General features: G+C 51.7%; 1 protein-coding gene across 5 annotated transcripts in view; it reads right to left on the bottom strand.

The window, feature by feature from the left end:
- The window catches only part of mks1 (MKS transition zone complex subunit 1), a 117196-nt gene extending 105483 nt beyond the window's left edge, over positions 1 to 11713 (bottom strand). For 2 of the 5 annotated variants that reach the window (XM_041198262.1, XM_041198261.1), the window contains exon 1: positions 11318 to 11712. In XM_041198262.1, coding sequence (XP_041054196.1) covers positions 11318 to 11391 — 74 coding nt within the window. In that variant the 5' untranslated portion in view covers positions 11392 to 11712. Of the gene's footprint in view, positions 1 to 11317 lie in introns of all 5 variants that reach the window. The other 3 variants (XR_005944284.1, XM_041198260.1, XM_041198264.1) reach the window with 3 other exon arrangements.
- Positions 11714 to 16761: the final 5048 nt, after the last annotated feature.

Below are 16761 nucleotides of genomic sequence, written 5' to 3'. Positions count from 1 at the left end.
TCCCTCCAGATCCTGCATTAATCTGAATCCCGCACTCCCTTCAGACCCTGCATTAATCTGACTCTCGCACGCCCTCCAGACCCTGCTTTTATCTCACTCCCACACTCCCCCAAGACCCTGCATTAATCTGACTCCCGCACTCCCTCCAGACCCTGCATTAATCTGACTCCGGCACTCCCTCCAGACACAGCATTAATCTTACTCCCGCACTCCCACCAGACGTTGCATTAATCTGACTCCCGCACTCCCTCCAGACCCTGCATTAATCTGACTCCCGCACTTCCTCCAGACCCTGCATTAATCTGACTCGGGCACTCCCCCCAGACCCTGCATTAATCTGACTCCCGCACACCCCCCAGACCCTGCATTAATCTGACTCCCGCACACCCCCCAGACCCTGCATTAATCTGACTCCCGCACTTCCCCCAGACCCTGCATTAATCTGACTCGCGCACTCCCCCCAGACCCTGCATTAATCTGACTCCCGCACACCCCCCAGACCCTGCATTAATCTGACTCCCGCACTCCCCCCAGACCCTGCATTAATCTCACTCCCGCAATCCCCTCAGACCCTGCATTAATCTCAATTCCCCAGACCCAGCATTAATCTCACTCCCGCATTCCCCCCAGACCCTGCATTAATCTCACTCCCGCATTCCCCCCAGACCCTGCATTAATCTCACTCCCGCACTCTCCACAGATCCTGCATTAATCTCACTCCCGCACTCTCCACAGACATTGCATTAATCTCACTCCCCCCAGACCCTGCATTAATCTCACTTCCCCTAGACCCTGCATTAATCTCACTCCCGCCCTCCCCCCAGACACTGCATTAATCTCAATTCCCCAGACCCTGCATTAATCTCACTCCCGCACTCCCCACAGACCCTGCATTAATCTCACTCCCCCCAGACCATGCATTAATCTCACTCCCGCCAGACCCTACATTAATCTCACTCCCGCCAGACCCTGAATTAATCTCACTCCCGCCAGACCCTGAATTAATCTCACTCCCGCCAGACGCTGCATTAATATCACTCCCACACTCCCCACAGACCCTGCATTAATCTCACTCTCCCCACGACCCTGCATTAATCTCACTCCCACTCTCCCCCCACAGACGTTGCATTAATCTCACTCCCGCACTCCGCCCAGATCGTGCATTAATATCACTCCCACACTCCCCACAGACCCTGCATTAATCTCACTCTCCCCGCGACCATGCATTAATCTCACTCCCGCATTCCCTCCACAATCATTGCATTAATCTCACCCCCGCACTCCCCCCAGACCCTATATTAATCACACTCCCCACAGACCCTGCGTTAATCTCACTCCCGCACTCCCCACAGAACCTGCATTAATCTCACCCCCACACTCCCCACAGACCCTGCATTAACCTCACTCCCGCGCTCCCTCCAGACCCTGCATTAATCTCAGTCCTGCACTCCCCCCAGACCCTGCATTAATCTGACTCCCGCACTCCCCCCAGACCCTGCATTGATCTCACTTCCCCTAGACCCTGCAGTAATCTCACTCCCGCACTCCCTCCAGATCCTGCATTAATCTGAATCCCGCACTCCCTTCAGACCCTGCATTAATCTGACTCCCGCACGCCCTCCAGACCCTGCTTTTATCTCACTCCCACACTCCCCCAAGACCCTGCATTAATCTGACTCCCGCACTCCCTACAGACCCTGCATTAATCTGACTCCGGCACTCCCTCCAGACCCTGCATTAATCTGACTCCCGCACTCCCTCCAGACCCTGCATTAATCTGACTCCCACACTCCCTCAAGACCCTGCATTAATCTCAGTCCCGCACTCTCCCCAGACCCAGCATTAATCTTACTCCCGCACTCCCACCAGACCCTGCATTAATCTGACTCCCGCACTTCCTCCAGACCCTGCATTAATCTGACTCGGGCACTCCCCCCAGACCCTGCATTAATCTGACTCCCGCACACCCCCAGACCCTGCATTAATCTGACTCCCGCACACCCCCCAGACCCTGCATTAATCTGACTCCCACACTTCCCCCAGACCCTGCATTAATCTGACTCGCGCACTCCCCCCAGACCCTGCATTAATCTGACTCCCGCACACCCCCCAGACACTGCATTAATCTGACTCCCGCACTCCCCTCAGACCCTGCATTAATCTCAATTCCTCAGACCCAGCATTAATCTCACTCCCGCATTCCCCCCAGACCCTGCATTAATCTCACTCCCGCACTCTCCACAGATCCTGCATTAATCTCACTCCCGCACTCTCCACAGACATTGCATTAATCTCACTCCCCCCAGACACTGCATTAATCTCAATTCCCCAGACCCTGCATTAATCTCACTCCCGCACTCCCTCCACAATCATTGCATTAATCTCACCCCCGCACTCCCCCCAGAACCTGTATTAATCTCATTGCCCCCAAACATTGCATTAATCTCACTCCCTCAGCCCCTGCGTTAATCTCACTCCCGCACTCCCCACAGACCCTGCATTAATCTCACTCCCGCACTCTCCACAGACCTTGCATTAATCTCACTCCCGCACTTTCCCCACAGATCCTGCATTAACCTCACTACGGGACTCCCCCCAGACCCTGTATTAATCTCACTCCCGCACTTCCCCCAGACCCGGTAATAAACTAACTCCCCCCGGACTCTGCATTAAACTCACTCCCCCCAGACCCTGCATTTTTCTCACTCCCGCCAGACCCTGCATTAATCTCACTCCCGCCAGAACCTGCATTAATCTCACTCACGCCAGAACCTGCATTAATCTCACTCACGCCAGACCCTGCATTAATCTCACTCCTGCACTCCCCCCAGACCCTGCATTAATCTCTATCGCGCACTCCCCGCAGACCCTGTATTAACCTCACTCTCCCCACGACACTGCATTAATCGCAGTCCGGCGTTCCCCCCACAGACCAGACATTAAACTCACTCCCGTACTCACCCCAGACCCTGTATTAATCTTACTCCCCTCAGACCCTGCATTAATCTCACTCCCGCACTCCAAACAGAACCTGCATTAATCTTACTCTCCCCGCGAGCCTGCATTAATCTCACTCCCGCACTCCCTCCATAGACACTGCATTAATCTCACTCCCGAACTCCTCCCACAGACCCTGCATTAATCACACCTCCTCCAGTCATTGCATTAATCTCACGCACCCCAGACCCTGCATTAATCTGACTCCCGTACTCCCCCCAGGCCCTGCATTAAATCACTCCCGCACTCCCCCAGACCCTGCATTAATCACACTCCCCCCAGACCCTGCATTAATCTCACTCCTGTACTTCCCCCCAGACCCTGCATTAATCGCACTCTCCCCAGACCCTGCATTAATCCCATTCCCGCAGTCCCCCAGACCCTGCATTAATCTCACTCCCGCAATCCCCCAGACCCGGTCATAAACTAACTCCCCCCAGAATCTGCATTAAACTCACTCCCCCCAGACTCTGCATTAAACTCTCTCCCTCCAGACCCTGCATTAATCTCACTCCCCCCAAACCCTGCATTAATCTCACTCCACCCAGACCCTGCATTAATCTCACTCCCCCCAGACCCTGCATTAATCTCACTCCCCCCAGACCCTATATTAATCACACTCCCCACAGACCCTGCGTTAATCTCACTCCCGCACTCCCCACAGACCCTGCATTAATCTCACCCCCACACTCCCCACAGACCCTGCATTAACCTCATTCCCGCGCTCCCTCCAGACCCTGCATTAATCTCAGTCCCGCACTCCCCCCAGACCCTGCATTAATCTGACTCCCGCACTCCCCCCAGACCCTACATTAATCTCACTTCCCCTAGACCCTGCAGTAATCTCACTCCCGCACTCCCTCCAGACCCTGCATTAATCTGAATCCCGCACTCCCTTCAGACCCTGCATTAATCTGACTCCCGCACGCCCTCCAGACCCTGCTTTTATCTCACTCCCACACTCCCCCAAGACCCTGCATTAATCTGACTCCCGCACTCCCTCCAGACCCTGCATTAATCTGACTCCGGCACTCCCTCCAGACCCTGCATTAATCTCACTCCCGCACTCCCTCCAGACCCTGCATTAATCTGACTCCCACACTCCTCAAGACCCTGCATTAATCTCAGTCCCGCACTCCCCCCAGACCCAGCATTAATCTTACTCCCGCACTCCCACCAGACGTTGCATTAATCTGACTCCCGCACTCCCTCCAGACCCTGCATTAATCTGACTCCCGCACTTCCTCCAGACCCTGCATTAATCTGACTCGGGCACTCCCCCCAGACCCTGCATTAATCTGACTCCCGCACACCCCCCAGACCCTGCATTAATCTGACTCCCGCACACCCCCCAGACCCTGCATTAATCTGACTCCCGCACTTCCCCCAGACCCTGCATTAATCTGACTCGCGCACTCCCCCCAGACCCTGCATTAATCTGACTCCCGCACACCCCCCAGACCCTGCATTAATCTGACTCCCGCACTCCCCCCAGACCCTGCATTAATCTCAATTCCCCAGACCCAGCATTAATCTCACTCCCGCATTCCCCCCAGACCCTGCATTAATCTCACTCCCGCATTCCCCCCAGACCCTGCATTAATCTCACTCCCGCACTCTCCACAGATCCTGCATTAATCTCACTCCCGCACTCCCCACAGACCCTGCATTAATCTCACTCCCCCCAGACCATGCATTAATCTCACTCCCCCCAGACCCTACATTAATCTCACTCCCGCCAGACCCTGAATTAATCTCACTCCCACCAGACCCTGAATTAATCTCACTCCCGCCAGACGCTGCATTAATATCACTCCCACACTCCCCACAGACCCTGCATTAATCTCACTCTCCCCACGACCCTGCATTAATCTCACTCCCACTCTCCCCCCACAGACGTTGCATTAATCTCACTCCCGCACTCCGCCCAGATCGTGCATTAATCTCACTCCCGCAGTCCCCACAGACACTGCATTAATCTCACTCTCCCCGCGACCATGCATTAATCTCACTCCCGCATTCCCTCCACAATCATTGCATTAATCTCACCCCCGCACTCCCCCCAGACCCTATATTAATCACACTCCCCACAGACCCTGCGTTAATCTCACTCCCGCACTCCCCACAGAACCTGCATTAATCTCACCCCCACACTCCCCACAGACCCTGCATTAACCTCACTCCCGCGCTCCCTCCAGACCCTGCATTAATCTCAGTCCCGCACTCCCCCCAGACCCTGCATTAATCTGACTCCCGCACTCCCCCCAGACCCTGCATTGATCTCACTTCCCCTAGACCCTGCAGTAATCTCACTCCCGCACTCCCTCCAGATCCTGCATTAATCTGAATCCCGCACTCCCTTCAGACCCTGCATTAATCTGACTCCCGCACGCCCTCCAGATCCTGCATTAATCTGACTCCCGCACTCCCCCCAGACCCTGCATTGATCTCACTTCCCCTAGACCCTGCAGTAATCTCACTCCCACACTCCCTCAAGACCCTGCATTAATCACAGTCCCGCACTCCCCCCAGACCCAGCATTAATCTGACTCCCGCACTCCCTCCAGACCCTGCATTAATCTGACTCCCGCACTTCCTCCAGACCCTGCATTAATCTGACTCCCGCACACCCCCCAGACCCTGCATTAATCTGACTCCCGCACACCCCCCAGACCCTGCATTAATCTGACTCCCGCACACCCCCCAGACCCTGCATTAATCTGACTCCCGCACTTCCCCCAGACCCTGCATTAATCTGACTCACGCACTCCCCCCAGACCCTGCATTAATCTGACTCCCGCACACCCCCCAGACCCTGCATTAATCTGACTCCCGCACTCCCCCCAGACTCTGCATTAATCTCACTCCCGCACTCCCCCCAGACCCTGCATTATTCTCAATTCCCCAGACCCAGCATTAATCTCACTCCCGCATTCCCCCCAGACCCTGCATTAATCTCACTCCCGCACTCTCCACAGATCCTGCATTAATCTCACTCCCGCACTCTCCACAGACATTGCATTAATCTCACTCCCCCCAGACCCTGCATTAATCTCACTTCCCCTAGACCCTGCATTAATCTCACTCCCGCCCTCCCCCCAGACACTGCATTAATCTCAATTCCCCAGACCCTGCATTAATCTCACTCCCGCACTCCCCACAGACCCTGCATTAATCTCACTCCCCCCAGACCATGCATTAATCTCACTCCCGCCAGACCCTACATTAATCTCACTCCCGCCAGACCCTGAATTAATCTCACTCCCGCCAGACCCTGAATTAATCTCACTCCCGCCAGACGCTGCATTAATATCACTCCCACACTCCCCACAGACCCTGCATTAATCTCACTCTCCCCACGACCCTGCATTAATCTCACTCCCACTCTCCCCCCACAGACGTTGCATTAATCTCACTCCCGCACTCCGCCCAGATCGTGCATTAATCTCACTCCCGCAGTCCCCACAGACACTGCATTAATCTCACTCTCCCCGCGACCATGCATTAATCTCACTCCCGCATTCCCTCCACAATCATTGCATTAATCTCACCCCCGCACTCCCCCCAGACCCTGTATTAATCTCATTGCCCCCAAACATTGCATTAATCTCACTCCCTCAGCCCCTGCGTTAATCTCACTCCCGCACTCCCCACAGACCCTGCATTAATCTCACTCCCGCACTCTCCACAGACCTTGCATTAATCTCACTCCCGCACTTTCCCCACAGATCCTGCATTAATCTCACTACGGGACTCCCCACAGACCCTGTATTAATCTCACTCCCGCACTTCCCCCAGACCCGGTAATAAACTAACTCCCCCCGGACTCTGCATTAAACTCACTCCCCCCAGACCCTGCATTTTTCTCACTCCCGCCAGACCCTGCATTAATCTCACACCCGCCAGAACCTGCATTAATCTCACTCACGCCAGACCCTGCATTAATCTCACTCCTGCACTGTCCCCAGACCCTGCATTAATCTCACTCCTGCACTGTCCCCAGACCCTGGATTAATCTCTATCGCGCACTCCCCGCAGACCCTGTATTAACCTCACTCTCCCCACGACACTGCATTAATCGCAGTCCGGCGTTCCCCCCACAGACCAGACATTAAACTCACTCCCGTACTCACCCCAGACCCTGTATTAATCTTACTCCCCTCAGACCCTGCATTAATCTCACTCCCGCACTCCAAACAGAACCTGCATTAATCTTACTCTCCCCGCGAGCCTGCATTAATCTCACTCCCGCACTCCCTCCATAGACACTGCATTAATCTCACTCCCGAACTCCTCCCACAGACCCTGCATTAATCACACCTCCTCCAGTCATTGCATTAATCTCACGCACCCCAGACCCTGCATTAATCTGACTCCCGTACTCCCCCCAGGCTCTGCATTAAATCACTCCCGCACTCCCCCAGACCCTGCATTAATCACACTCCCCCCAGACCCTGCATTAATCTCACTCCTGTACTTCCCCCCAGACCATGCATTAATCGCACTCTCCCCAGACCCTGCAGTAATCCCATTCCCGCAGTCCCCCAGACCCTGCATTAATCTCACTCCCGCAAGCCCCCAGACCCGGTCATAAACTAACTCCCCCTAGAATCTGCATTAAACTCACTCCCCCCAGACTCTGCATTACTCTCTCCCTCCAGACCCTGCATTAATCTCACTCCCCCCAGACCCTGCATTAATTTCACTCCCGCACTCCCCACAGACCCTGCATTAATCTCTATCGCGCACTCCTCGCAGACCCTGTATTAACCTCACTCTCCCCATGACACTGCATTAATCGCAGTCCTGCGTTCCCCCCACAGACCAGACATTAAACTCACTCCCGTACTCACCCCAGACCCTGTATTAATCTTACTCCCCTCAGACCCTGCATTAATCTCACTCCCGCACTCCAAACAGACCCTGCATTAATCTTACTCTCCGCGCGAGCCTGCATTAATCTCACTCCCGCACTCCCTCCATAGACACTGTATTAATCTCACTCCCGAACTCCTCCCACAGACCCTGCATTAACACACCTCCTCCAGTCATTGCACTAATCTCACGCACCCCAGACCCTGCATTAATCTGACTCCCGTACTCCCCCCAGGCCCTGCATTAATCACACTCCCCCCAGACCCTGCATTAATCTCACTCCTGTACTTCCCCCCAGACCCTGCATTAATCGCACTCTCCCCAGACCCTGCATTAATCCCATTCCCGCAGTCCCCCAGACCCTGCATTAATCTCACTCCCGCAATCCCCCCAGACACGGTCATAAACTAACTCCCCCCAGAATCTGCATTAAACTCACTCCCCCCAGACTCTGCATTAAACTCTCTCCCTCCAGACTCTGCATTAATCTCACTCCCCCCAGACCATGCATTAATCTCACTCCCCCCAGACCATGCATTAATCTCACTCCCCCCAGACCCTGCATTAATCTCACTCCCCGCCAGACCCTGCATTAATCTCACTCCCCCCAGACCCTATATTAATCACACTCCCCACAGACCCTGCGTTAATCTCACTCCCGCACTCCCCACAGACCCTGCGTTAATCTCACCCCCACACTCCCCACAGACCCTGCATTAACCTCACTCCCGCGCTCCCTCCAGACCCTGCATTAATCTCAGTCCCGCACTCCCCCCAGACCCTGCATTAATCTGACTCCCGCACTCCCCCCAGACACTGCATTAATCTCACTTCCCCTAGACCCTGCAGTAATCTCACTCCCGCACTCCCTCCAGATCCTGCATTAATCTGAATCCCGCACTCCCTTCAGACCCTGCATTAATCTGACTCCCGCACGCCCTCCAGACCCTGCTTTTATCTCACTCCCACACTCCCCCAAGACCCTGCATTAATCTGACTCCCGCACTCCCTCCAGACCCTGCATTAATCTGACTCCGGCACTCCCTCCAGACCCTGCATTAATCTCACTCCCGCACTCCCTCCAGACCCTGCATTAATCTGACTCCCACACTCCCTCAAGACCCTGCATTAATCTCACTCCCGCAGTCCCCACAGACACTGCATTAATCTCACTCTCCCCGCGACCATGCATTAATCTCACTCCCGCACTCCCTCCACAATCATTGCATTAATCTCACCCCCGCACTCCCCCCAGAACCTGTATTAATCTCATTGCCCCCAAACATTGCATTAATCTCACTCCCTCAGCCCCTGCGTTAATCTCATTCCCGCACTCCCCACAGACCCTGCATTAATCTCACTCCCGCACTCTCCACAGACCTTGCATTAATCTCACTCCCGCACTTTCCCCACAGATCCTGCATTAATCTCACTACGGGACTCCCCCCAGACCCTGTATTAATCTCACTCCCGCACTTCCCCCAGACCCGGTAATAAACTAACTCCCCCCGGACTCTGCATTAAACTCACTCCCGCCAGACCCTGCATTAATCTCACTCCCGCCAGAACCTGCATTAATCTCACTCCCGCCAGAACCTGCATTAATCTCACTCCCGCCAGAACCTGCATTAATCTCACTCCCCCCAGACCCTGCATTAATCTCACTCCACCCAGACCCTGCATTAATCTCACTCCCCCCAGACCATGCATTAATCTCACTCCCCCCAGACCCTGCATTAATCTCACTCCCCCCTAGACCCTGCATTAATCTCACTCCCCCCAGACCCTGCATTAATCTCACTCCCCACAGACCCTATATTAATCACACTCCCCACAGACCCTGCGTTAATCTCACTCCCGCACTCCCCACAGAACCTGCATTAATCTCACCCCCACACTCCCCACAGACCCTGCATTAACCTCACTCCCGCACTCCCTCCAGACCCTGCATTAATCTCAGTCCCGCACTCCCCCCAGACCCTGCATTAATCTGACTCCCGCACTCCCCCCAGACCCTACATTAATCTCACTTCCCCTAGACCCTGCAGTAATCTCACTCCCGCACTCCCTCCAGATCCTGCATTAATCTGAATCCCGCACTCCCTTCAGACCCTGCATTAATCTGACTCCCGCACGCCCTCCAGACCCTGCTTTTATCTCACTCCCACACTCCCCCAAGACCCTGCATTAATCTGACTCCCGCACTCCCTCCAGACCCTGCATTAATCTGACTCCGGCACTCCCTCCAGACCCTGCATTAATCTGACTCCCGCACTCCCTCCAGATCCTGCATTAATCTGACTCCCACACTCCCTCCAGACCCTGCAATAATCTCAGTCCCGCACTCCCCCCAGACCCAGCATTAATCTGACTCCCGCACTCCCTCCAGACCCTGCATTAATCTGACTCCCGCACTTCTTCCAGACCCTGCATTAATCTGACTCGGGCACTCCCCCCAGACCCTGCATTAATCTGACTCCCTCACACCCCCCAGACCCTGCATTAATCTGACTCCCGCACACCCCTCAGACCCTGCATTAATCTGACTCCCGCACTTCCCCCAGACCCTGCATTAATCTGACTCCCGCACACCCCCCAGACCCTGCATTAATCTGACTCCCGCACACCCCCCAGACCCTGCATTAATCTGACTCCCGCACTCCCCCCAGACCCTGCATTAATCTCACTCCCGCACTCCCCCCCAGACCCTGCATTAATCTCAATTCCCCAGACCCAGCATTAATCTCACTCCCGCATTCCCTCCAGACCCTATATTAATCTCACTCCCGCACTCTCCACAGACCCTGCATTAATCTCACTACCGCACTCTCCACAGATCCTGCATTAATCTCACTCCCGCACTCTCCACAGACATTGCATTTTGCATTAATCTCAATCCCCCCAGACCCTGCATTAATCTCACTCCCGCACTACCCCCAGACACTGCATTAATCTCAATTCCCCAGACCCTGCATTAATCTCACTCCCGCACTCCCCATAGACCCTGCATTAATCTCACTCCCGCCTGAACCTGAATTAATCTCACTCCCCCCAGACCCTGCATTAATCTCACTCCCGCACTCCCTCCACAGACGTTGCATTAATCTCACTCCCCCTAGACGTTGCATTAATCTCACTCCCCCCAGACCCTGCATTAATCTCACTTCGCCTAGACCCTGCATTAATCTCACTCCCGCACTCCCCCCAGACCCTGCATTAATCTCAATTCCCCAGACCCTGCATTAATCTCACTCCCGCACTCCCCATAGACCCTGCATTCATCTCAATTCCCCAGACCCTGCATTAATCTCACTCCCCCCAGACCCTGCATTCATCTCAATTCCCCAGACCCTGCATTAATCTCACTCCCCCCAGACCCTGCATTCATCTCAATCCTCCGCAACCTGACCGTCCGTTCCCGGCATCATTCAGTATCGCTCTGTACCGGATCCGGAGGTTTTTCACAGGGTCCCGTGTTCGGTAAATCGCTTCCACCCTCTCACCATCACATTCCGCCATTTCTCCGGCCTCACTCCGGTTACCGGAGGAACAGGGGGCGGGGCCGCGATTCCCTTGGCAACGGACAAGGCCTCAGGCCTCCTGCAGTTCCTGCCGGTGCAGACACCTTCTCACCGCACTGGAAAATACCTACAGAGTAGTTTACATTGGCTCGAAGAGATTTTGGAAGCACAATTTTTGTTTCTTGGAGCTGCTGGTGATCGTTTGTCTCGACGCTCCGAATAAAAAAAATAACGTAGGCCCAACTACAGGGACCTGAGCACGACATCCACTCATTCAGGCTGACAATCCATTCTCCAATCCTTCCTGATCAAAACAATCCCTCATGTAAAACAAAAACAAAAATATCTGGAAAAACTCAGCAGTTCTGGCAGCATCTGCGAAGAGGAACACAGTTAACGTTTCGAGTCCTTATGACCCTTCAACAGAACTAAGTAAAAATAGAAAAGAAGTGAAATATAAACTGTGCCAATCGAAACTGGAGACTTTGTCCACTTTGTGTTTGCTAATGAATTCCAACAACAGAATTGTTCAGCTATCTTCTCTATGGGTTGGTGTATAGATCGTCAACCCATAAAAAATAATCTAAAAGGCTCCTCACTTGCAGAGGCTCAAGCAGTAAACAACCAAATGTTAAAAAGGTCATTATCAAATCAAGCTATTTTCCAAATTGTCCAAGCAATCCAGTTCCTGTGGTGCCCACCAGTTTTGGATGGCATTGAATACCAGCAGACACCACATGACACAGGGTTGGTTATCTCATCTACAGCCCAACTGTTTTCAGTGCTTCTCACGAGCCTCTTATTTCATCTAACCCTATCAGCACAACATTCTATATCTTTCTCCCTCTTGCTATTATCAAACTACCTCCTTTTGCTCTTTGCCTTAATTTCTTCATGTGGTAGCAAGTTCTACGTTTTCATTACTGTCTGGCTGAAGGAGTTTCTCCCAAATTCCTTATTAATTTCTTACTCTTGTCAGCCTTCCATCTCATGAGAAAATAGTTTGGACCTTGGTGGTTAACTCCATGTTAAACATTGTCTGATGTAGCTCAGGAGCCCCACTCTCCCAAAATGAAAAGAAGTTACTGGACTCCCAAATATAACTGTATTGGGGCTGATGAATCCCGATTGATCTGACGTTAGCGCGCTTGGCTGCCCTGCAGGTTGGAGGCTGGTTCATCCCCGGTTAGCACGTTGTTTGCCCATACAGGTTGGGGGCCGGTTGATCCCCAATTAAAGGCAGTTGACCACAGCTAATTGAAAAGTGGCTGATCCCATCTCACAGCACTCGTCCTCCATTGAGTTGAAAGGCTGTTGGCGCTCATTGATGGCTCCTCAGCTGCTGGTGGTTGGAGGCAGTAATCCCAGTTTAGCTCCCGGGTTGAGCACTATGAGCCATGATATTATTGTTAGTGACTTTACCAAGGTGAAATTTGTACTTCGCCACGTCATTGCTGTGTGTGGTTGTGAAAATCCAGTGAAGATATTGGCTGTGCTAGGTTTCAAGCTTATTGGGGAAAAATTGAATTAAGTCAACATAATCGCTGTATAAGTGCATGAATTCTTCATCTCCCAGAAGACCCACCCTGAATGAAGTAGGCCTTAAGTGCATGGGAATTATGTGCTGAATTGTAACTAAACTGTTGATCACGAAGCTAAAAGAGACAGTAGCTGACTCCAAACTCATGGCAGTCTCTGCTGCATGCTACAGATAAAGGCAGTGGGCTGGAAACATGCAAGACTCGCTGGGCTCTGTTTTCTCTGGACCCTCTTCTCAGCCAGCTGAGCATTCAGTTTCTTCTTGCCTCTTCTAATACCCACTGCGAGCAATCAGCCTCCTGATGTTCTGGCCATCAGCGACTGTCTCCCAGTTGTCTGAGTCAATGTATGCCATCTTCCTATCTCATCTACAGATGTCCTTGCCATGGAGGTATGGACATATAGTAGGTTGTGGCCCAGTGGCCAGTTCACCTCACAGAAGGTCTATGGGTCAGGCATGACATCCAATGAACGTCACTAAGGCATCGCAGATTTTTAATAATGAGTGTATGTTGACGGAATTAACATGCTGCAGGACCTCTGAGTTAGTGATCTTCTCCCGCAAAGAAATGACAAGGTTGACAACAAAGGTAGAAATAGTTCCACTTTTTCTCCTGCCTTGCATGTGTTGTCCACCACACAACTGTAGAGGAGTGCACTGAGGATACTGGCTTGGTAGATTTGCAATAAAAACAGAAAGTGCTGGACAAACTCAGCAGGTCTAGCAGCATATGTAGAGAGAGAAACAGTTAACATTTCAAGTTCAATATGACTTCTGCAGAACTGATGAGGTAGAAATGTGATGGGTTTTATATTGTTGGGGAAGGGGGAGGGTCAGGTGGAGCAAAAGGGAAGGTCAGCTATGTTAGAGGGTGGGGAAGGTTAAATTACAACGATGTGCAACAAAAGGCAAAGGGAGTGTAATGGTAAAGGAACAAAGCTTTGGTTCAGAGTAGGTGTTAATAGCAGAATAAAGGTCAGCGCTGTCTGGAATCAAAATGTGAGAACAAGATACAGACTGGCACCACGGGAAAGAAATACAAAATAGAGGACAGATTTCATGGTCTGACATTGTTGAACTCAATGTTGAGTTCAGAAGGCTATGAAGTGCCTAATTGGAAGATGAGGTTCTGTTCCTCAAGCTTGTGTTGGGCTTCACTGGAACATTGTAGCAGGCTGAGGTCAGAAATGTGAGCATGAGAGCAAAGTGGTGAATTGAAATGGCAAGCAACCAAAGGTCAGGGTTATGCTTGCGGACTAAACGGAGGTGTTCCACAAAGTAGTATCCAGTCTGCATTTGATCTTCACAGTGTAGAGGAGGCCATCTTGTAAACAACGAATGCAGTAGACTAAATTGAAAAAAGTGCAAGGAAATGGCTGCTTCACCTGGAAGGAGTGTTTGGGGCCTTGAACAGTGAGGAGAGAAGAGGTAAAGAGACAGGTATTATACCTCCTGCAATTACTTGGGAAGGTACCATGGGAAGGGGATGAGGTATCCGGGTGACAGAGGAGTGGACCAGGTGTCACAGAGGGAAAGGTCCATTTAGAATGCTGACAGGGAGGGAAGGAGAAGATGTGTTTAGTGGTGGCATCATGCTGGAGGTGTCATAGGATAATCCTTTAAATGTGGAGGCTGATGGGGTAGAAAGTGAGAACAAGGGGAACCCTATCATGGTTCTGGGAGGGAGGGGGAGAGTTGAGGGCAAAAGTGCAGAAAATGAGTTGGACATGGTTGAGAGGCCTGCTAACCATGGGGGCAGCAATCCTCGGTTAAGGAAAAAGGAAGACATGTTGAAAGTGCCGTAATGAATATTAGCAGATAGCCTATCCCCAGAAATGGAGACAGAGAAGTTCTTGAAGGGAATGGAATTGTCAGAGATGGACCACGTGAAGTTGAGAGAAGGTGGAAATTGGAAGCAACATTGGTTAATTTTTCCAGTTCTGGATGAGAGCAGGAAATGGCACCTATACAGTCATCCAAGTACTGGGTAAAGACTTATGGAAGGGGGCCTGAGTAGGTCTGGAACAAGGAATGTTCCACATACTCCACAAAAAGATAGGCATAACTAGAGCTCTTGTGGGTACCCATATCCACACCTTTTATTTGGAGGAAGTGAGACGTTAAAAGAGAAATTGTTCAGAAATGGAAAAAAAGGAGAATGGGTTCAGCCAGACAGAGCAGGGTGATGGTGGATGGGAACTGTTCAGGCCTCTGTTCAAGGAAGAAGTAGAGATCCCTCAGACCATCTTGGTGGGGATGGAGATGTAGAGGGATAGGATGTCTATAGTGAAGAGGAGGTGGTTCGAGCCAGAAAACTGGAAATTGTTGAAATTACATAGGGTGTCAGAAGAATCACAAATGTAGGTGGGAAGAGACTGGACAAAGAAAGATAAAATAGAGTCAAGATATGAAAAAATGGGTTCAGTGAGGCGGGAACAGGCTGAAACAATGGGGTCTGTCAAGTCTGGGAGAGAGGGGAAGGGGTGCAGGAAATTGGTCAGACATGGTTGAGGACCACAGGGTGTGGGGTAAGAATCCTTAGTTGAGGAAAAAGGAAGATGTCGAAAGTGCTGTTGTGGAAGATAGCATCTTCAGAACAGATGTGACAGAGATGGAGTTAGGGATTTTATTTGTGGATTTTGGGGAGGAGGGAGAAGCAGGTTTTACGGGTTTGAGGGACTATGAGGTTGGAGACTGTGGAGGGAAGATCTCCAAAGGAGATGAGGTTAGTGACATCCCTGGAAACAATGGTTTGATGTTTGTTGGTGGGGTCATGGTCCAAGGGAAGGCAGGAAGAGGTGTCTGAAAGTTGGTACTCAGATTCTGCAGGGTTAAGGTTGGTATCCTACAGGATCATCCTTGTCACCCTTCTCACTCCATTTCTAGGGATAGGCTGTGTACTAATATTCATTACAAGCCAACGACTCCCACAGCTACTTCAACTACATTTCCCCACATCCTGCTTCCTGTAGGAACTCCATTACATTCTCCCAGTTTTTCCAACTCCGCCACATCTGTTCTGATGTTGCTGCCTTCTACAACAGCGCTTCTGTCATGTCTTCCTTTTTTTTAAACTGAAGAAACCCCACTATTCTGTGGTTGACAGGGCCCTCAACCGTGTCTGACCATTTCCCACACTTTTGTCCTCACCCCTTCCTCTCCCTTCCAGAACCATCATTGGGTTCCCCTTGTCTTCACTTTCCACACAACAAGCCTCCACATTCAAAGGATTGTCTTCAGACATTTCCGCCACCTTCAGCATGATGCCAGCACCAAACATATCTTCCCCTCCCCTCCGCTGGCAGCATTCTAGAGGGACTGTTCCTTCCACAACACCCTAGCCCCATCCTATCCCATCCCCACCCCCAATGCCTCACCCTTTCCCACACTACCTCCCCATGCAATTGTGGGAGGTGTAACACCTGACTCTTTATCTCCTCTCTCCTCACTGTCCAAGGTCCCAAAGAGTACTTCCAGGTACTTGTACTTCTTTCAATTTAGTCTGCTGTATTCGCTGCTCACAATGCAGACTCCTCTACATTGCGGAACACCTCTGTTCAGTCTACAAGCATGACCCCAACCTTCCAGTTGCTTGCCATTTCAATTTACCACCTTGCTCTTATGCTCACGTTTCTGTCCTGCTGTAATGTTCCAGTGAAGCCCAACACAAGCTTGAGGAACAGCACCTCATCTTCCGATTAGGTGCTTTACAGACTTCTGGACTCAACATTGAGTTCAACAACGTCAGACCATAAATTTTGTCCTCCATTTTGTATTTCATTGCCCTGGTTCCAGTCAGCAGCTTGTTCTCATATTTTGGTTTCAGAC

The sequence above is a fragment of the Carcharodon carcharias genome, chromosome 10 (assembly GCF_017639515.1).
Source record: "Carcharodon carcharias isolate sCarCar2 chromosome 10, sCarCar2.pri, whole genome shotgun sequence".
Classification (NCBI taxonomy): Eukaryota; Metazoa; Chordata; class Chondrichthyes; order Lamniformes; family Lamnidae; genus Carcharodon; species Carcharodon carcharias.
Note: the sequence above shows the minus strand (reverse complement) of the source record. Positions and strands in the feature narration are given on the sequence as shown.